At 49.5% G+C, this 19,887-nt stretch overlaps 7 protein-coding genes across 7 annotated transcripts, besides 2 other annotated features; 5 read left to right on the top strand and 2 right to left on the bottom strand.

Annotated features, from left to right (window-relative positions):
- Positions 1–1,180: 1,180 nt before the first annotated feature.
- Positions 1,181–1,976, top strand: ACLA_065120 (Clr5 domain-containing protein; the record flags this gene model as incomplete). The annotated part of the gene is given in 3 exon segments (XM_001272305.1): positions 1,181–1,308; positions 1,411–1,873; positions 1,893–1,976. The coding sequence occupies 3 exon segments, from the start codon at positions 1,181–1,183 to the stop codon at positions 1,974–1,976; spliced, it is 675 nt and encodes a 224-aa protein (XP_001272306.1).
- Positions 1,387–1,415: a microsatellite.
- A 1,155-nt stretch (positions 1,977–3,131) lies between the features above and the next one.
- Positions 3,132–4,226, top strand: ACLA_065110 (NADPH:quinone oxidoreductase family protein; the record flags this gene model as incomplete). Its single annotated transcript, XM_001272304.1, has 2 exons — positions 3,132–3,164; positions 3,228–4,226. The coding sequence occupies 2 exons, from the start codon at positions 3,132–3,134 to the stop codon at positions 4,224–4,226; spliced, it is 1,032 nt and encodes a 343-aa protein (XP_001272305.1).
- Positions 4,227–5,480: 1,254 nt separating this feature from the next.
- Positions 5,481–7,650, top strand: ACLA_065100 (NAD-dependent malic enzyme; the record flags this gene model as incomplete). Its single annotated transcript, XM_001272303.1, has 8 exons — positions 5,481–5,552; positions 5,607–5,828; positions 5,922–6,125; positions 6,184–6,312; positions 6,364–6,497; positions 6,551–6,817; positions 6,881–7,245; positions 7,313–7,650. The coding sequence occupies 8 exons, from the start codon at positions 5,481–5,483 to the stop codon at positions 7,648–7,650; spliced, it is 1,731 nt and encodes a 576-aa protein (XP_001272304.1).
- A 1,339-nt stretch (positions 7,651–8,989) lies between these two features.
- ACLA_065090 (uncharacterized protein) lies at positions 8,990–9,906 on the top strand (the record flags this gene model as incomplete). The annotated part of the gene is made up of 2 exons (XM_001272302.1): positions 8,990–9,240; positions 9,312–9,906. The coding sequence occupies 2 exons, from the start codon at positions 8,990–8,992 to the stop codon at positions 9,904–9,906; spliced, it is 846 nt and encodes a 281-aa protein (XP_001272303.1).
- Positions 9,763–9,826: a microsatellite.
- Positions 9,907–11,929: 2,023 nt separating the features above from the next.
- Positions 11,930–12,343, top strand: ACLA_065080 (putative extracellular serine-rich protein; the record flags this gene model as incomplete). The annotated part of the gene is made up of 1 exon (XM_001272301.1): positions 11,930–12,343. The coding sequence occupies one exon, from the start codon at positions 11,930–11,932 to the stop codon at positions 12,341–12,343; it is 414 nt and encodes a 137-aa protein (XP_001272302.1).
- An 808-nt stretch (positions 12,344–13,151) lies between these two features.
- ACLA_065070 (putative mRNA processing protein (Mss51)) lies at positions 13,152–14,843 on the bottom strand (the record flags this gene model as incomplete). Its single annotated transcript, XM_001272300.1, has 2 exons — positions 13,152–13,903; positions 13,970–14,843. The coding sequence occupies 2 exons, from the start codon at positions 14,841–14,843 to the stop codon at positions 13,152–13,154; spliced, it is 1,626 nt and encodes a 541-aa protein (XP_001272301.1).
- Positions 14,844–15,231: 388 nt separating this feature from the next.
- On the bottom strand, positions 15,232–18,981 carry ACLA_065060 (putative oxysterol binding protein (Osh1); the record flags this gene model as incomplete). Its single annotated transcript, XM_001272299.1, has 4 exons — positions 15,232–16,002; positions 16,066–16,419; positions 16,489–17,894; positions 17,952–18,981. The coding sequence occupies 4 exons, from the start codon at positions 18,979–18,981 to the stop codon at positions 15,232–15,234; spliced, it is 3,561 nt and encodes a 1,186-aa protein (XP_001272300.1).
- Positions 18,982–19,887: the final 906 nt, after the last annotated feature.

Below are 19,887 nucleotides of genomic sequence, written 5' to 3'. Positions count from 1 at the left end.
GTCTATCGTGTCCAAATGGGATCGGTAATTCGGTATCCCAACTTTTCTTTGTACTGTGGACTCCGACATTTCGAAGCAGCATCATGGGAGGATTTCATCCGATTTCGTCGATAGCTCTGAGAAGCACGAGCTTTGTGAACTAGGTTCTGATGAACCTGGAAGCTGGAACTTTTGATTTACATACAAACTGTTACATGTTATATCTTTAGACCCACGGTGTGTTAGGCATTGACCCAGGGACCCCAGTTGGAGTATGGCCAAAGGTTTCGGTACTGCTCCGGTAAGATACAGAGCAGTTAGTTCAACACAAGCTTCTCTAACCTCTTGAAGGCTATGCAATCAACACCCATGGAAGATCACTTCGGACTAATTAATTGCTGAATAGATCTCTCGATCCGCAGACTTTAAGAATGACCTCAAGCCAGGAGATAGTTCGGGATCAATTTAGGTTGAGCGGAGGAAATCTCACCGACCTTGACAGGGCTCACGGCTACTATGTACATAGTGTCTGTCTACCGCAGGCGACAGAAGTACTGTGAATATTCTTTTCAACACTAAACAGAGTCAGAAAGAAGAAAAAATTCTTATAAACCCCCAACTTGCGCTATTCATTCTGCCAATCACCAGCGTCATAGCACACACACACACACACATGTAGCGGATGCTGATGTTCCTCGAGCATGCTCATTCTCCACCAGTGGCCATCGATCTGATCAAGATGGGTGATCCTCGTTCTGACTATACTCCGTATGTGGATTGACTGAGGTTGGCAGTGGCACGAGGGTCCCTGTCAATCCCATTCCTCCAGTAGCTACTAGCTAGTCATTCCTCAATGCGCCAGATATTGGCTAGGTGATTTTATAGTTGCACTACATAAGTACATATAACTAGATCCAGATCTCGCACTGGACATGTCGAGTGTCCCATCTGCTTCTCGATTTTATCTACCTGCCTGGTGCTCTCGAGACTCATACACTATTTTGCCTTCATACACCTTATTTGTGTGTATACAATTGCACTGCACAGGTTCAATCATTGGCCAACTACTCGAGGCGCCTGTACTACCCACGTACAAACAATCCTCTTGTCTATTTTGGTCACGGTCCCAATCGTTCATTCTATCTCTCTTGATCCTACTCCACTTCCTTCTCTGTTCGGAATCTTTTTCCTCTCGGGAAGGATGAAGACATCAATTCCGTCGGACGTTTGGGAGAAGAAAAAAGCTTTGATTGCCAAACTCTACAAAGATGAAGAATGGCCCCTCAAACAAGTCATCAAGAAGATTCGCTCAGATAGTTTTAACCCAAGGTGAGCCAGCTCTGGAAGGAAGATAATCATGCCTTATGCATGCTAACCCGATTCTCTCTGCAATAGTGAGACCCAGTTGAGAAGCAGACTGATGAGAAGCAGACTGAAGAAGTGGCGTGTCACAAAGCCTTCTCGTCAAACACGAAAGAAATCCCCCGATGGCCAGTCAAAGAGCTCTGGTGACGAGAGCGGAAACGAAGGCTCTTCTCCAAAGGCACAAACATCATCGAACTCTCCCAGGACTCCGTCACAGCCTATCCAGCAACGAGATGTCAAACCGGCGGCGTATGCCAAAATCCCGGCTCCAGTTCTTTTCGATAACCAGAGTCTGTCCGAGACATGGGCTCTTCCGGCTGGGCAACAGCCATCACCATGCCCGTCAGAACAATATGGCTCTCCCAATGGCTCTCCTGCCGTATCACACCCCCATCCCTATGATGCAGTGTTTGTCAGTCAGACACCAGCAATGACACATGCTTATAACGGCGCTCCCTTTGCGGTCACCGATGCTGGTATGCAGGAGCCAGTATCGAGCACAGCGACAACGGTTCCAATGCAGTGGCCTGTGACTCATTGGTATCCAGCTCCTCCTGGTGCAGTGGCTCAACCTTCACCGATGCACTTCTATTCTTCTGCTTCCCAAAGGCCCCCATCAACACATTCTATAGATCCCACATTACAGGCAACGCACCTGCAGTCCCCCCCAGTCATTTACTCGCCCCAGTCTGGTTCCTACTCCAGTCTCTCACATCACCATGTTCCCGATCACTTCGATGGAGTGAAATCTTGGGAACAACTTCTACATCATCAGTATATCCCTGACACAGCAGTCCGTCATCCACGAAATGATCAAATACGGGACTCGGGGTTCGCTGAGGGGAGAACAACGCTACCTCCCAGGGGGACAGAACACCTGTCGGGTGGACTCATAACGCCCCCTTCTCATTTTTTCCCCAATGGGCAGCATTCCATGATATGTGCGCCGATCTATCCTCATTCTGCGCAAGAGCCTCTTCTACATGGGCCACCAAGCATTGAATTCTAGATGGGCGCGTTATCATCTACATCAATTGATAATATGACTCGTCGCTTTCGATTCTTGCCTGGTGTCTTGCGGACTGCTCCGCGCATGCTGGACATGCCAATTATAACTTTGGTTTGGATATCATTATTCTTCAGACTAATGTTCTTGTTTTCTATCGTTGTTCGTTTAATTATTGCCCATGTCCCGAAGTGATGAGCTCTTACTGCAGGACAGCGTTTTCTTTTGAACTTGCATCAAGCTTGGAGCAAAAGCTGGTGTTTATGATGGCGTCTGATGTTTTTATCTATGGGCAGTCAATGCCTTGCACAACAGTGAAAAATGTACTAAGCCGGTTTCCTACTATCTTTTCGGAAAGCCAAGACGGATTGGGAGTTCATCCCCTCAACTCCAATTCTTCTTTAACTTCGTAGTCTGATTTCATGGCCACTACAACCGTCAATTACATAAGGTAAGATTCCATCGAAACTAAATCTACAGAATCTCCTCAGCGATCTGCCAAGCTCCACCAACGGAAGCTGAACTGTAAAGTGCACAGATGGTCAAGTTATCCGAGACCGACCTCGGCTCATTTGGAAACGCGGGGAGGCCCATTCATACTCTATGGTCCACGCCCATAGCTCTCCAACTTGCAACTTTTGATTCCACGATTCTCAACTCCTGATCATTTTGATTGTCGGGACACGTACATACTGAACCTGTTGTGGTCAAATCTATGAAAACTCTTGTGATACCCGCCCACAGATTTTATCCTCCATCCTTTTTTCCATCCATAATCAATATGAGAGCCATCCAGGTCAAGGAGTATGTTAAGGTATGCTATATTCCTGTGATAGTCTACCTACTTATGCTTCTCTAACAACAATTACGCCTCCAGGGTCCCCTCGACCTGAAGGTTTCCGACCTTCCCACCCCATCGCCATCGCCAAACCACTACTTGATCAAGATCCACTCGGCAGGCACCAACTTCTTTGATCTACTCCAGATCCAGGGGAAATACCAGCACCAGCCTCCCCTCCCTTGGGTCGGCGGCGCCGAGTTTGCAGGCACAGTTCTGGCCGTGCCGACCGCCCGGCAAACAACGCAGTTCAAGGTCGGCGATCGCGTCTTCGGCGCGACGCAGGGCGCCTACGCGACCCACGTTCTTGCGCCGGAGAGCTCTCTGCTCCCCGTGCCTGCTGGATGGAGCTTTGAGGACGCGGCAGGGCTCTTCGTGACCGCGCCGACCTCGTACGGCGGCTTGGTGCACCGGGCGAACGTCCAGCCGGGCGACTGGGTGCTCGTGCATGCGGCGGCGGGCGGTGTCGGGCTGGCGGCCGTGCAGATCGCCAAGGCAAACGGCGCGACGGTGATTGCAACGGCCGGCACGGAGCGCAAGAGACAGGTTGCGCGCGAGTTTGGCGCCGACTATGTCATCGACTACCGTGATAAGCAGTGGCCTGAGGAGGTCAAGAAGCTGTGTGCGCAGCACCGCACGGGGAACGGCAAGGCGGGCGTGGATATTGTGTATGACCCAGTGGGTATGATCGAGGCCAGTCTGAAGTGTGTTGCGTGGAATGCGCGGTTGCTGGTGATCGGGTTTGCGGCAGGCAAGATCGAGAAGGTCGCGCTGAACCGGGTGCTGCTGAAGAACGTGAGTCTGGTCGGGTTACATTGGGGCCAGTACGCCAAGTTCGAGAAGGAATCGGTGGGCGTGGTATGGAAGGGGATCTTCGATCTCGTGGCGCAGGGCAAGTTCAGGGGTACTGCTTTCCGCGATGAGAGCTTCGTGGGGCTGGAAAGCGTACCCAGGGCCTTGCAGGCTCTCGGAAGCAGAGAGACCTGGGGCAAAGTGGTGGTGAAGATTATCGATGACGAGGCGCAGAGCAAATTGTAGATCATATCTCAAACTTTGTTCCTCACATGCGACAGGCTTGGACATTCTTCGGCACAACTCAACATAGACAGCAGCAACACGCGCGTTTCCATTTATTCTAGCAAATCTAAAATATCTATTCTGCGATATACTCTGGATGTAGGTGCGCAAGGAGTCATGCTCTCGTAAGGTGTAAAGAAACGCGAGCAAACATGAACTATGAAGGCCCTGAAGATTGCTCTGGCAACTTTTTTAAACTCAAAGATCTCGAAAAGACAAGATCCGACAATCCAGCTCCAGTCGATCACAGTCACAAGACGTGACATGTGGCGACTGTCCCTTGAACAAAGGGTCCGTGATGACTGTCCGATGCTCCAACCTGATCCTTGCGGATAGGATAGAAGGCAGGACTCGGACAGCTGGATTGTGAAGTTGCGCCGTTATAATTCCATCGCGTCCTGGAGTGACATTCGGTGTGAGTTTTCGTACTCTGTAAATTGGAGAAAATAGTCATCTGCGTTGAAAGTAGGTCAGTTCCTTCGGTCATTGTACCTATCATGGAACCATTATAAACGCCTGCGGCTTGTACATCATTTAAACAAGCAACAGGTGCATTTTTGAGCAATGGTTGCGTAATGTTCAGCGGCATGGCTGGTGGAATATTGCCAAAAGGAGAAAATTGGTGCTATCAATCTGAGGAGAGGAACAGAGGACAAGTTTCGTAAAATTTGTTTTGGTCTCCTCGCTTAGTTCTTTAGTCAGCATCTACCCAATCTTATCTCTCTTTATCACCACGTGGTATGTATGCGACGATAAGCATGCAGAAGAGAGTGATCATGTCACATCGTCACTCAAGTGTAATGAGCGTCAATGCAGATCCATAGGTGCTTGCAGGACTGAGTAAATATCAAGAATTTAGGCGGATTAAATAAGGTAAGATATTGTTATGGCGTCCATTCATTCAAAAAAGGATTCCTAATATCTCCAACCTCGCAGATTCTTATCAAATATATGCAAGTGTCGAACCATGTCCCTCTCTATACGTCATGCCAGCACTGCAACCCCGCCCACCGAGGCTATAAACAGTACCCGATATAGATAGTGCCCATGATCCTCGCTAGTAAGACTGCTTGGACTTCGTATCAGTATTCAAGACTAGGTAGCTTTTGGTCTGCTTGTTGGCCCTTTCTGGTCACGATCAACTTTCGTGCATCTCCTCGCATTCTTCTACATACTTACACTCAGCATTGGCCATCAGCTATTCGTGAAATATCCATGTCCGACAGATCTTCAAAATTTAGCCATCTGCCTCGTGCAGCCTCGGGGCCGTTGGAGTGTCCATACGAGGTAATCTGATAAGTTCTAGTCATCCGGTAACGGTGCTGATATTCCTCGCTGTAGGGAGCGAGTGTCATGCTTAATTCTACTTTTAACAAGGGCTCTGCTTTCACCGATGAGGAGAGAAAGAGTTTCAAGTTGCATGGACTGGTACCGCCGAATGTGCAGACGCTCGACGATCAAGTCCGACGTGCATACGAACAGTATAGCAGTCGTGCAGATGATCTGGCCAAGAACACTTTCATGGCAAGCATGAAGGCGCAAAATGACGTATTGTATTACAAGGTACGAATACATCCATTTTTACTTGGAAAGACAGATGAGAACTAGGGCATCGCTTCTTCCTTGCAAAATGTCTTCCGCTCATTCGTTGCGCAGCTGTTACAAACTCACCTGAAAGAGATGTTCAGCGTCATCTATACCCCAACCGAAGGTGACGCCATCCAAAATTACTCCCGGTTGTTCAGGCGGCCAGAGGGCTGCTTTCTGAACATCAATGATCAAGACTCCATTGAAGAATGTCTCTCCAACTTTGGCCGCCGTGAGGAGGTCGACTACATTGTTGTCAGCGATGGCGAAGAGGTACCCTATGATGGTCACTAGCACATTTCCTCCACGAGTCTGACAGGTTGAATCGCAGATCCTAGGCATTGGTGATCAAGGGGTTGGTGCTATCTTGATCTCCGTTGCCAAATTGGTGATCACAACCCTATGTGCGGGAATCCATCCAATGCGGCAGCTCCCAGTAGTGCTGGACTGTGGCACAGATGTATGACTGTAATATCGCAACTTGAGCAACGCCTGCTAACACATGTTGCAGAACCAAGACTTGCTGAACGATGAGCTTTATCTCGGCCTTCGACAACCCCGAGCCAGAGGCCAGGAGTACGACGAGTTTGTGAATAAGTTTATGAAAGCAGCGAGAAAGCTGTTTCCCAAAGCATACATCCATTTGTCAGTTCTGAGAAGGATCTGGTCTTCCGAAAAATCTGCTGACGTCTCCCTAGCGAGGATTTCGGCCTCCACAATGCAAAAAGACTGCTTGATGAGTTTCGACCTCACATGGCCTGCTTCAACGATGATATCCAAGGCACTGGGTGTGTGACTCTAGCAGCATTAATGGCTGCACTCCACGTCAGCGATGTCAAATTAAAAGACGCGCGAATTATCATCTTTGGCGCTGGTTCAGCGGGCACTGGTATTGCTCAACAGATTGCCGACACAATCGAGACCGAGGCTCATAAATCGAAGGAAGAAGCAGCAAAGCAAATTTGGTATGTCTGATCCAAACGTGCTCTCCCCGTCCTCTGACTACTTTCCCCACTGACCTTGCTCAGGTGCCTAGATAAGCCAGGCTTATTAGTCAAATCTCTAGGAGATGAGCTAACACCAGCTCAAACACCTTTCGCGCGAGATGACGCTGAATGGCCTGAAGGGGAAAGAGACCTGCTGTCCGTAGTGAAGAAAGCCAAGCCGCATATATTGATCGGAACATCAACAAAGCCGAAGGCTTTTACGGAGGAAATCATAAGGGAAATGGCCAAGCATGTCGACAAACCAATCATATTCCCACTCAGCAACCCTACTCGGCTGCACGAGGCCCAACCCAACGATATCAATAAGTGGACGGATGGACGGGCGTTGATAGCCACCGGAAGCCCGTTCCCCCCGGTTGATCGCAACGGTACAAAGTATGAAATTGGTAAGTACTCAGTGCTCCATTGCAATGATACCACTTGCGGTGATATGGCTTATTTGACCACTTACAGCGGAATGTAATAATTCCACTTGCTTCCCGGGAATAGGACTTGGAACGGTTTTGTCTCGGGCACGCGTGCTGTCAGACAAGATGCTGGTAGCAGCTATCAAAGCGCTCGCTGCTCAATCACCTGCGCTCCAGGATCCAAATCTGCCTCTTCTGCCCGATGTCGAGGATGTGCGGGAAATCAGCGTCGACATCGCCAAGGCAGTGATCAGGACGGCAGTGGAAGAAGGGCATGCACAGGAAGAAGGTATACCCACCGACGAAGACGATCTGGAGGAGTGGATTCGAATACAGATGTGGGATCCAGTGTATCGACCCCTGGTGAAGCCAAAGAACGAGTGAAATACTGGTAAGGCCTGTGCTATGAAGCGCCACCTGGATAGTGAGTGACTGAGCTAGCCAGGAGTTTGGACTTGAGACTCGCCAATAGGAACCGTGATGTAGATAGAAAGTCTACTGAACATAGTAACGACCACGCTGAGGCTGTATAAATGGAGTTAAAGTTCAAATAATAATGGCGGTTGAACGAGCATGGCGGAAGCTACCACTGCCACGGTCTCAAGTCTGTCTTCGTAAGCTTCGTATAGAGGACCGCCCTGTGGGTGAGTGAAACCTTGGCATGGTATGAGCCTCTTTTCTATCTTTTACTTTCTCGGTTCGATTGACCGTTTCTCTGCTCCGTAGAAACCATGCTATTGGAGCGTTAGTTGATTAACCTGACCCTGCAGGCTCAGCAGAGTGGTAAGTGGTGTCTAACAGCAATCAGCATGCATGGATGCTGGATAGCGCAGAAACCAAAGGGTCCAAGCAAGGCTCTTCGCGTAGGCAGTGCATGGATCACTATTAAATAATAAGAATTAAATCACAGAATTAGCGAGTCATAATGATAATAAATCATGAGGGAGAGAGAGTATGTGACTTTATCCTCTGGGCGGTGGCTTGTCTGTTAGCCCTGCTGCGCCTCTGCCCAAAGAGGACTGGCTGTCTGGTAGTATTTGGTACAGTGAGGGAGTGACACAACTTCGTCCAGCACGTGGAGTGGGAGGAGGCAAAACGGCGATTTCATAATTCAGCAATGGATCTCATTCTGTTCGCATATTGTTGCCGGGTTCCGATGGTTCCGATCAAGAGGCTTGTGGATGGACCGCAAAGTCTTGGGAATTGGGATGAAATCATAGCGGAATGCGATCTGGAGTTGATCACCGCTTCTTCTCTCAAACTTCTGGAAATGAGCAGATGCCCGGTGTCCTTGGCATGACTGCTGCGGTCCAACCTTCGAACAAATCATCATGAATGAGAAGGTTGATCATTAATTTCGATGGACTAATATACAAGATATATATATTAGTAGATGGGTTGACGAGATATGGGGGAGGATTTCCTCGGAACCAGACCAAGAAATCCCCTTTAGTTACAACCAAGCATTGACTTGTCCGCCGTCACAGGTTACATCAACCGGAGGATTCCTTTCTTCTCCTGAAGTCAATATTAACTCTTTGCCTCTTCTCTTTTTCTTTCCCTCTCATTCTCGATTATCGGCTCTTTTGAGGATATCAGTACAGATATTGCGCTGTTCTTTCCCTTCAAGGCTGACAGTCACTCCACGTCCAATCGATACTACAGGGGTGGTCATTCTATAACCCAAGTCTTCCAAGTTCGACCCATATATACCCAACCCAAGATGAAGATCACCTACACAGCGGTCTTCTTCCTTCTTCTATCGATCACATCGGTGATATCGCTTAGTATCCCGCAGTCAGATCTGGTATCGCGTGATGATGCTCTCTCGACCTACGATTCCTTCAATGCACCAACTCTTGAGAAACGTCGCGGAGGTGGCGGAGGTGGTCGAGGAGGAGGTAGTAGCGGGGGTTCCAGTGGTGGGCGCAGTGGAAGCGGCGGAAGCAGTGGCTCGTCCGGGGGACGGACTGGGTAAGTGGGTTTGCAATTTTTCATTCTTGAATTAACATAATAGACATTGACTAATGTTGCGCTGCGTATAGTTCTTCCAGTGGTTCATCCGGATCTCGTCCTGGTTCTGGTTCCAGTTCCGGTTCGACTCGCAGTCAGCCCTCGTACGGCGGAGGTACCTATTACGCTGGAGGTGCCAAGGCCCCTTACAGCGCCGGCACCCGGTCGCCTCTTGGTGTCACTCCATTCCTCTTGCCAGTAGCTGCGCTGGCCGTCTTCCCTGGTATCTGGTTGTACGGTGCATATGCCTACCCGTACTCCCATCATTACAACTATCGGAATGAGACCTCTCAACAGAACGAGTCCATGCCGGTAGTTTGCTTGTGTCAAGAGTATTCGCCCTGCGGCTGTGATGACAACAACAACCGCACCTATTATGAATCGATCTTCAATGGGACGCAGCCTGCCAACTCCAGTGTTGCCAAAGTGGCCAATGTCAATGGAACTGACACCATCTACATCAATGGAACTCTGCCAAACGACACGTCTTCGGATTCTTCCACGTCTTCGGATTCTTCCACGTCTTCGGATTCGTCCACATCTTCGGCTCCCGGTGCTGCCCTTCTGGAACTCAGCGGATACTGGGCGATGCTCGCTCTAGTGATCAGCACCGTCTGGGCGTTGTGATGAGGCTTCTATGGCCAGACTACTCATAAAAGACCGGCTCAAAGGCTGCTCGTTACTCTAACCTATATCAACGCATTAATCACTCTTTGTTTTCGGCTTGTGCTCCCTTGCTTTGAACCTTACACATTCTGGGAATCTGTGGATATCCACGGGTTCTCAAGAGTATGTGATCCCTCCTACCTTGCTGTTGTGCTTTTTTTGGGTGGTATTTTCATTGATCAACACGAGAGCATTTATACCCTACCTGGCGTTGGAAGGTGAATCTTGCTGCGTGTTTTCTGTCTTTCGCTTCTTACGATCATGATATGACTTCGGCCCCCTATGATCCCTCTTATACGACTTTTGCTTGAGTACGCTCAGGCTGTACGATAACTTGGCATGGATTATTAGTTTTCTTGTGTATTATAGATAATACGACCATTACATGATTCTACTCTTTCCCATCCCCAGCTGTACACTTTCAATCATAATTGAATTGTCAAGTCCCGTGATATCAGACTGTCTTAACTGCACTCATCTCGGAAGAAACTGAGTTTGGCTCCTCCTATTTGCAACCAACAAGCCGAAATACATTCTCAAAGTTTCTTATTTTATTGAGTTGTCATTGGTGTTGGCCCGATCCTGGAGCTACTCCACTTTAAACGGTGACTTTGTGTGAATTTTCTAAGATGAAAAATAGACTCTTCTTCTGTGTTTGCACGCTTGGGCCAACACAATTCTAACCACTCTTCTCTCACTACTTGGGGCCTGAGCATCCAACACTGAAGACTGGGACTGATAAGCGCGTACAGAACAGCTTTACGTTTAGTATGTGGGCTTCTGTCTGGACTCTGAACTCTGGACCACTACAGACTGTTGAGTATTGACTAGATTGACATCCCCCTTTTCCCCACGCTATGGTCACCAGCCGAACGAGACTTGGATAGTGATTAATCCATTCAACCACCATTAATTACACTCAATTACCATCCATATTTACTAACTATCCTCATTCCCGTCGTCGAGAATGAGATTCCTGATCGTTCGATGTCATAACCAGCCGCGGTAGGCTTTCTTCCAGTGATCCTCAAATTGCTGCCAGGGATTTTTGGTTCGGCGCAGAGCCTGCACTGCGCTATTCCATAATCCATTAGCCTTTCCTCCAGATAACATGATCGACGGTCCCTCCCACGGGTTTTCTCATTTCCTCATTTCCCGACCTGAGGGTCCTGACTCCTGAGCTGCTGGCAGCTGCAACTATGAGCGTGAAACTACTCCATAAAGCCGAACTAGCCGTGCATGTGCATATCTCGTCCCTCACTCAGCATTAGAGTACTTACTAGAGGGATAGATACACAACAAGCTTGAACTATCTATCCAACTAGCTACGGGATCTTGTGAATTTGAAAGCGTATTACTGTTCGTGCATCTCGTCTTCGTAGTAGAATCCAGCAGTCGACACCTTGCAATTATCGTCCAAATCCACTAGGGAGCTTTGTATGATGGTCCAAATCCAAACTTCGGGCCAAGCAGCGCCTACGGGTTGCTGCTCAATTGGCTGATTCGCTGATCCTTCAGCCTTCGATAATTAAACTCGAAAAGACTTGCTCTTAGTGCGGGCTCTGGCGCCGTTCGTTGTTGGCGTTCGGCCCCTTTTCCCGTTGCGCTTATTATGATCCTTTTCTGCCGTTCGGCTCTGTTTATGGTGAAACTCCTATCTATAAACTGACTGTATCTCTTGACTGCCTCGAGGCATCGTCCATTCTTTCATTCCTCATACACCAGAGCTGTCACTCGTTCCCAGCTCCATTCATTCTTTACTACTCTCGCTCCAGAGATTCCCAACGGAAATTTAAAAAAAAAAAAAAAAAGACAACAACGACATACATCAAAGGAAGAACAACAAGCCAATTATTATACCAAAAATCTCAACATCTCAAACACAGTCTGAACATCGCAATACACCAGCGCGACGACGCCAATTACCATATAAGAAAATTCCATTGATATCCATTGATCTACCGAATATCTACCAAGAAAGAAAATGCATTTCACCAAGGCTCTTCTGGTTACTGCCGCGGCTTTCGCGCCCTTCGCATTCGCTGCGGAGCAAGCCGAAGGGGCCCCCAAGACCATCACCGTCCAGATGATGAGCGTCGGCGACTCAACTCCCACGCCGTCGTCGACCTTGATCCCATCGGCGACCAGCACCCCTATCATCGCGACTCCCAGCAGCCACTCCGTCAGACCCTCCTACGTCCCTGGCCCTGGCCGCTGGAACTCCACCAGCTCGACCATCAAGATGAGTGTCCCAGCCACCATCAGCGCCCCTGCCCAGACCGGTGCTGCCTCCCAGCCCTCGTCGCTACTAGTTCAGACTGGCGCCGCTTCCTCGGTCCACTTCTCTGGTGCTCTGGCTGCCGGGGTCATGGCCGTTGCGGGTCTGGTCGCGCTCTAAAGTGGACGTCTTTCAAATTGGGCGTGCGCCATGCAAACCAGAACACGAGGTCCTCTTACTTGTTTCGCTCCTACACACAATTGTCACCGTGCGCTGCTTCTGCTGAGGTGCGGAGGGAAGCCGTCCTTGCTCGTTGCATCAATGTCAACTCCAAGACAACTGGGGGTGGCGGGAGGATTCGCCCACGAACATTACAGGTTTTTGTTCCTTTAACCACTATTCTCTTTGCTTCTTTCTTCATTGCAGCCCTCATTCATGTACACGCTCGGCGCCATCGCGCAGACTCATTGGTTTATATGGGAATCGATCTAAGGCGTTCATGAACGTGGTTGGTTGTTTTACCATTCATCCATTCTCGGCCATCCGACCTGACTTGACGTAACTATTTTCATGTCCACCTATACCCTTAATTTTTTTTTTGCTGCTCAAGGGCGGTCTCTGCTCCCTGCCCTTTTTCTTTTTTTTACTCTCTTCGCGCCTGTAATGATATATGTGTTCGACGAGTTCAGCCGCGATACCCGCTTATTTCGAGAGTAGAAGGCAACAGGGCTTGTAGTCAGATGTGCTGGTTAAACTCTTAATTCCGTATCTTGTCTACATACCAGTACTTGCGAAGGCATTGTACTTTGTAGAGAATCAAGGAGTACCAGCCGAAGACCGCGAGGGCTGGATATCTACATTGCATTATACAAAGGAAAGAATAGGAGACGAGCAGGGGTAATGAAAGGGGAGAAGTTGGAAATTAATGTCACAATCTATACAAATATACAACAAAGACATCCAGACATCGCGTGGAGGGATAATGTTGTTAAGAGTCCTTGTGGATAGCCTCGTACCTGGGAGCAAGGATGTTAGCTATTACACCATGACATGCAGTTGAGCTTGGGATAGTGATCACGTACCGTTTCCCTCTGAAAGCCCACACACCCCAGTTCCCACAGGAGACATCATGGGGATCCAGATCGTTCAGGTCCCAACGCAGACTGCGGAAGATGTTCTCTCCGGGTTCCAGCAAGATGTCGAACTCGCCAGCGCACTTCTCACGGACCCAGTTAATATCTCTCTCCATGTCCCACTGGGTGTAGCCTGTGGTGATGATGGGGACTTTGGTCTCCAGAAGTTGTGGTAGCGTTTCTTCCCATTCATGAGAGCTGGCAGGATGGCCCAGGCCAGGATGGAAAAGCATGAAGCAGTCCAGGTAAGGATCAAAAGGCTGGAAGTACTGTGCCTTGTACATCGTATGGAAGTAGTCGACATAAGTCGTGATCTTGAATTGCCCACCAAGCCGATCCTCCACAATGCCTCCGAAAGGATTCTCCGGTGTCCGTTCTGGAAGAGGGAACTCGGCGTCTCGGTTGGCCATACTCTCGGGACCAATGAAGATCAGGTGAATCAGAGAACGTGGGAAGATATAGCTCAGCTGCAACCAGACGTCACGAGGCAGCGAGGACTCGGCGCGGGCACCAAGAATGAATATCCGAACAGGGGGGGCTTTCAGGCGCAGGCCCTGGATATCGACACCCTCTCCAGTCCTGGGAGGATGCATAGTGTAACGGAGAGCTAAGAAAGAACTGCGTCAGTTATGTGATACATTAGACTTGTTGGGCGCTAGAAGGGAAAACCTACCACTGATGCTCTTGAGTCCTTCAGTCGTGAGCCTGCCGCCAGTACGAACGCTATAAGGGCTCAGCTCATGCAATACACTCGCGATCGTCATCGGGTATGTAAGCATTCTGGTCACTTGTCGCATGCTCCGATCGTCATTGATCGCATCGAACTCCCGCGTATAGAGGAAAGTGTCCCAGTTGGTCATATTGATGACAAAATTGTCATCCTGCACACCTGGATAGCTGAATTCCGGGAAGAATCGACCGGAATGGAGATCGTGATCGTCCTCGTTGATCTGCTTAATTGTATCACAGATTTCCAGATGGGCCTCAAAGTCATCCATCCAGTGTCCCTCAGAACAATAGATCGGAACGCCGCAGTCGGGGCATTCGAAATGCGAGTGTGCTGGGGGAAGAGTGCCTTGTTGGCTCTTGCGCGACTCGGGGTCGTGAGGAGAGACCGGTGAGCGGGTCTGCTGATGACTGGGATGCGGGCAAAAGGCATTCTGTTTGATAAATGCAGCGCGCTGTCGGATAGCAGGTGCAGGAGACTTCGAGAAAGGGTGGAAGAGGTTGTTTGGTTTGAGCAAAGCTCGGGTCTCCTGCGCTTGGGTTGAGGTAGACGAGGCTCGGTGCACCAATGGCTTCGCTGTTTGGGATACAGTGAACACAGACGAAGAGGCAGGCAATGATGCCCGTTTCAATTGCCCTTGGGCAGATCCGGATGTGAAGCGTCCATTGCTCTGTGAGCTGAACCTTCTTGTCAGAAATGCGGAAGAGTCGCCTATCCGCTGCGAGTTGGGCACATGCTGCAGGCGGATCGTTGAACGTCGAAGGGTGACCCTTCGCTGAATTACCTGCAGGCAACGCCCGCACGTATATTCGCCTGGCATTTTGACGGTCGTGGAGCGATGCAGCGGGGAGTCAAGGACAACTGTCTTGGAAGCTATGATTTCTGGCCGCCGAGAATGCCGCTGCACCACGTGATCCGGGGAATTCTCATCAACATTGTATTATAGTCCTTATATAGAAATGCCAAGGTACTGAACCATCTGATTACCTAAATGTCACGAGCGTCACTTCGTGGAATTCTAATATATGAAATGAATCTTCTATAATTTCTATTCGACCAATAAACCAATAAGGATATGATATACTCGAACATTACAACGCTTGATCAAGGTATAGCCATAGCCGATGCACACACGAAGGGCCTGTTCCTGCGACTTGCGACAAGAATGTGTATAACAAGGGTTATGGCTGTCTGAGCTCTGATCAGCTTCAGAAGATGTCTTCACTGATGCTCCAATCGCCCTTCTCCCTGGACTCCCAGTACTTCCCATTGTGCGACCAATATTCCTCCCCGGTGATGGGACACTTGGCCCTGGTAAACCATTGAGGTTGATACTCCTCTCCCTTCGTTTCTCGTTCCCGACGCTTCGCTCGTTGCTTTTCCTCGACGCGATGTTTCTCATTAGCAGCAAGGTCATATTCCCCATTTTCCATTGCACGTTGGTCCGGACGAAGTCGTGTATCAGTTGGCGGAAGATGTTCCTTCAGGCTTTCAGGAAGAGCATTGAGCGTGATCACAAACGGTGTCAGATTGAAGGGAATCCCGCTCGGTCGAGGGTGGCTTTGCCACACCAGGAAGGTTTTGGCCGACTCAGGGTCTTGACCAGACACTTGTGCCTCGAAGCCAGGGGTATGGCGAGCGTAGATCTTGTCATTCCAGCGTCCACCGATACTCCATCTTGGTGTTCCGTCCTGATCGACCACTTTGCCAGTCACCTGGTAAGCAGAAGAGGCCTTCCAGCCTCTGGGCTTGAAATCCAGATAACAGACCTCGCCAGTAGTCCAATTCTTGATCTCCATCAATCCATAGTTATCAACAGTTGGATTACCGGTGATGATTCCAATAACAGATGAGGTGACCTTCTTCCACGTGTAGAGCTCCTCCCCGCCAGACGCCGGACGGAGTTTCAAAAACCAGGTTCCAAGAAGATTAATGTCAAATGATTTCCCGTAGAATTTCGACTTCAAAGCAGATTCTCCCTATTTTGAACATGTTAGACGCCAGGAATAATTTTATGTGGAAGGGGATGTTTCGCTGCTTACCCAATAATCCCATTTCGGTGATTCCGCCCATGCTGCGCCAATCGGTGGATGATGGCTAACCTGCTCAATAAAAAAACGATAGCCCTTGTCGGGTCTAGCATATTCAAATGTTTCCCCAAGAAGAGGATTGAAAGGCTTCGCCACACGACCAATGGTTGATGCGTATTCGCTTGCTGCATATGCAGCAACATATACCAAGCGCTCCATTGAGTCAGATCGGTCAGCCGCGATGTCTAGGAGGTCGGCATACTCCAAGTCTTCAGCTACTCGCTGAAGCAAGGACGTTGGTTCGTTGAAGGAGACCGGGAGCGTCATCTTGGTCATGTCTTTGCCGATCATCGATTTCAAGATTCCCTGGAGTATCATCTTAGAACATTTTTCCTTTCTTTAAAGAGTCTGGCGAGGGAAACAGCAATCACTTACCCACAACCCGATCTTAGGCCTATTGTCATTATCCATCGTAAGTCTCGTCCTGATAGGATCTTCGTATCCCTTAAACGAGGGAACTATGTCGGAGCGCCTCACGGCTCGGAGTTCAGTACCTTCAACCTCGAGCCCTTCTTCTTCATCCTTGACTTTCGAGATTGTCATGTCTTCCACTTTTATCTCACCTGCGTCGATTGCATCAAAGAACTCATCATCGTCGTCTTCTGAATCAGAGTCGTAGAGACTGTCGATCTGGGAAAGAGCCGATTTCTTGCGTTGCAGGGAAGGCCTTTTGATCCCTCGGTCCTCCTGATTTTGCGTGTCTTCAACGACTCCAGTGGCTTGCTTCTCCAGCCCATCTCCTTCAGTGACGGTACGGTTTTCCTCCCCAGAGACTTGTATGTGAGAAGGGACTTGGCTGATGGGGCGACTGGTGTGTGCAGATGCACTTTCAAGGGCCTCTTTGAGCGCTCTCTTGGTGCGTTTCCGCTTCTCTTCGGATTCTCCCATCTTCGACTGCAACTCTTCATGCTCCTGTGCAATTCGTGCCATGCTTTCCTCCCACATTTTGCGAAGATGGGCCTCTCGGTTCAGCCGATATTGCCAGTATGAGTCGCGATCCCGCGAGATTTTGAGAAGATTCTGCACCAATCCTTGTAAGCTGCTCACAGCTCCCTCGTAAGCAACAAGGGCCTGGCCAACAGCAGGATCCGAAATTGGCATGTCCGGAGTTTTCGATTTCTCGGCTTGCAGCGCAGACGCAACATTGGCGAGAATCTCCAGCTGCAGTTTCGCTGACTGCGCAGTGATATTCAACGCATCCTTGTCGGAAGGACTTAATTCACGACTAGACGCGTCATCGCCATAGTCGTCATCATCCCCCTCGATATCGGGACCGCTGGTCACATGACTGACTGCTCGATTCACTTCGTTCTGCAGAAAACTATGGTCGTACGAGCCGTATAATGAGCCGTCTTCGTCTGCAGGAGTGCTGTCAAGGGTTGTGCGCGAGGCATGCGTGCTGAGTCTGTGACCACTACTACTTGGTACACCAAGAGAGGGAGGAGCAAGTCCCTTTCCATTCGATTTGGCGGCAAGGTTCGCCGATTCAGAGGGACACTCTGATGGAGTACGGCCTTCAATCTGATCGATCTTTGCCTGGCGAAGTGCCTCAGCTTGTTGTGTTTGGCGTCGCTGCTCCTCCTTCGCTTCATCCTTAGCCCATTGGATGGCATTGTTCAAAGTCCAAAACCAACGTTTGGCTTCTACAACATGGTTTGCCTTGAGGTGGTACTTGACAGAAGACTTTCCATGGATCTCGAATCGCGTCTTATCCTGAGCATCCATGTTGAGCCTAGCTATTTTCATATTGATTGCCCCACGACAGGCAGAGCCAGCATCGTCTAAAGACAGGTCAATCTTCGGGGATCCTTGGATAACAAGAGTTGTGGGACACTTACCTTGATGTTTATAATAGCTCAGAACGCCATCTTCAAGTACGAACCACCGCAGCTTGTAGCCACTGGTATAGTTCGTCCACTTCTTCAGATATCCTCTCATCTCACGGGCATCTTTACCCACGAGCGGCGCTTCGCCTGATCCTGGACGTCCCGAAACGCCCTGAGCTGAGCTGTTCCCAAGGATGGCTTTCTCCTGGATACCGCGCTGCGCAATTACTGCTGCAGGGGATTTCTTTACAATGGCTCGCGTCCTGTCATCTTTTGTGACATCCTGGGGCAGTTTGCCTTTCTTATCACGCCGAAAGGGATCGGCGCCGTGCATCAGTAGAATCTGTATGAGCTTTGTATCCTTTTTCCGAGCTCCCTCATGTAGCAATGTACCTCCGGCTTGTGCAGTAATTGGATCAGTAACCAGGTCCAAACTGTTCACATCCAGAATTCCTTCAACACGTGGTTCCTCTAACACCTTTTCGAGCTTGTCGTAGTCCCCTTGGGCCACAAGCGATTGTATCTCACGAGTCTTGCTGTCGATGAAGAGAGATCGTGCGAGCTGGAGCTGTTGGAAGATATCGGGATTACGCGCGACGTCAAGAGCGGTCTGACCACGATAATTCACTATTGAATCATTGACGGTGGGTCGATTCAATAATTCGCGGACTAATGGGCCTCTCCCCAGCTGAGCCGCAAGGTGAAGGGGTGTGTTACCATCGCGATCGCGGACGTTGATATCGAGATCATCCCCAAGGGATAGAACAAATTCAACTACTTGCGGCTCCGCACATTGAATTGCCAGGTGCAAGATTGTCGTCCCAGTGAGCGCGCTTGGGCTCTCCGGTTCTTTTGTGTCTTTAATCGCCTTTGATATCGCATTCGTGTCCCCACTTCGCAGGATCTCAAAGAGGCGGAATGTCCGCACAGACTGTTCGAGTGTTAAGCTCCCTGGTTCTGTATGCGCTATAGATGGCATTTTCTCGATATTGTCTGCGCTCTGGTTGGAATTAACCGGCTCTAGGGTCGTCTCCGAAGACATCGGGGGTGAAGCCATCTCCTGGCGCGACCTTCGGCGGCTGCTAGTCTTGTGCGACAGCAGCGAGAAAGATGAGCTGCTATTGACCGGGGAAGATACCCCAGATTCGATTGGGCCGCTTTCGTGGTCGATTAGATCGTCGTTGTTATCCTTTGGTTTATCGCGGTGCAGAATCGCAAGCGCAAGTGCACTCTTGGACCGTTTGTGCCTAAGGCCAGGATAGGGTCAGTACAGTGACCAAGCTGCAAAACTTCTTGCATGCGGTGACGCAACCAAGGATAATAGAGAGCAGAGCTCAGGAACAGAAGAGCAGAGGAGTCAAGTTGCCATCGCGAAGGCGCATTTCAAGCTACATGTCTTTCTGCTCTATAGTCTGGAAGCCTGAGCAAGGGAAAAGAAGAAGGCGTCACCCATGCTGGTGAGCCGGCCACGATCCATGGAAGACCCCGGATATCAGAACTCACCCTTCGCCCCTTTCCGCCATCTCTCACTCGCCACCTAACACGTTTCACAGCAATTAAACAATCGAGATCCGTAGATTTTTATAGACAGCATCAAAAAACGACTCGGATAAATAATGAAAATGATATATTATATTCTGTGCAGGAACAAATGTAGCGCCAAGTGGGCTGATCAGCAAGGGGGGGAGGGGAGGGGAGGATGTGTTTTCCCTTCTATATAAATAATAAACACAGTTGACCTCGAAGGGGGGAGGGCCTTACGATGATCATCCACGCTCCGCAACGCTTTGTTCCGCGCCTTGGCGACCCGAGAGGCATGATTCACATGTACGATGGAGTAGCCATGATGGAGAAGATCACCGGGAAGATTGAAGGACTGATGGATATAGTATCAGGTAGTAAGGTACTTCTCAGTTAGAGAATATAGAACCTAGCCCAGTTATGGATA

This window comes from Aspergillus clavatus, genomic scaffold (genome assembly GCF_000002715.2).
Source record: "Aspergillus clavatus NRRL 1 1099423829799 genomic scaffold, whole genome shotgun sequence".
NCBI lineage: Eukaryota > Fungi > Ascomycota > Eurotiomycetes > Eurotiales > Aspergillaceae > Aspergillus > Aspergillus clavatus.
Note: the sequence above shows the minus strand (reverse complement) of the source record. Positions and strands in the feature narration are given on the sequence as shown.